The following is a 989-nucleotide window of genomic DNA, read 5'->3' as shown; positions in this document are numbered from 1 at the left end:
GAGCGAGTCAGGAAAGCTTTTCCTCCACCAGCATCACGTCGTGACCTGGCCACTGTGCAGGACTTGTATCCGTCATTCCCAAGACGAATTGATGCTGTATTGGCTGCAAAAGGAGGCGCTACACCGTACTAATGAATTACTGTGGTCTAAAACCAGGCTTTCAGTTTCATTGTCCAACCCCTGTATATATTTAAACCACTGCAGAAACACACTGAGTGTCAAACACAGATTCAAACTCCTGTTCTCGTGTAACTGATGTAGAACTGGTGATGTGTTCGGGGGTTGATCGCTGTGATAGTGATCAATAGTGATCGCTGGACTGATACTGAGTTACAGGAACTTCAGACAACGTGTCACTGATGCTTTTCTGGGCCTTGAAATAAGTGGGATTTTCTGAAGGAGAACATTCATCATTAAAGGACAAATCATCCTGACACACTTCCACTGGATTAAAGGAGGACACGTGTAAATCCAGCAAAAAGTCATTAGCCTTGTATTAAAGTGGAGCAGGGCTGTGGAGTGACACAGGACCTTCTCTCTGATAACCTTCTTTACTGGATATATTTAAGTTGTACCTGCATTAATGGAAACCCACTCATGGAAATACAAAAGAAATACAGTTAAAATCAGACAGTCTGAGGACCGTCCTCTAAGGTCTCACACAGCAGCTGTGAGGATGAGACCAGCGATCCAAACCTCCGTCCTCTTCTCGCCACATTAAGGTTAAAGTGAAGGCGAGAGTCTCTTTCAATCCTGACAACTTCCACTTTCACCAACAATCAGAGAAGTAAAAACACACCTGAGCACAGAGAAGACACGCGCCATCTTCCCAATCGCCCGGATCTTATTCCTGATCACCTCCTTTCTGACGGCCGGAGCTCCGCCTGGAAAACACACCAGAAAACAAGACGACAATCACGGCTGTGTATGAGCTTCACTTCCCTGTTGATCAGCTGACGATCAGCTGACGATCAGCTGACGATCAGCTG

The 989-nt window shown here is 45.9% G+C and overlaps 1 protein-coding gene across 2 annotated transcripts in view; it reads right to left on the bottom strand.

Annotated features, from left to right (window-relative positions):
• LOC111658490 (serine/threonine-protein phosphatase 2B catalytic subunit beta isoform-like) overlaps window positions 1-989 on the bottom strand; it is a 14,248-nt gene that overhangs the window by 7,170 nt on the left and 6,089 nt on the right. For both annotated transcript variants that reach the window (XM_023411029.2, XM_087175309.1), the window contains exon 3: window positions 800-884. In XM_023411029.2, the coding sequence (XP_023266797.1) occupies window positions 800-884 (85 nt within the window). The remainder of the gene's footprint in view (window positions 1-799; window positions 885-989) is intronic.

This window comes from Seriola lalandi, unplaced genomic scaffold, assembly GCF_002814215.2.
Source record: "Seriola lalandi dorsalis isolate HSWRI2012SDOR001 ecotype SW California unplaced genomic scaffold, Sedor1 jcf7180002054444, whole genome shotgun sequence".
NCBI classification, from domain to species: Eukaryota; Metazoa; Chordata; class Actinopteri; order Carangiformes; family Carangidae; genus Seriola; species Seriola lalandi.
This window is presented reverse-complemented; position numbering and strand designations above follow the sequence as displayed.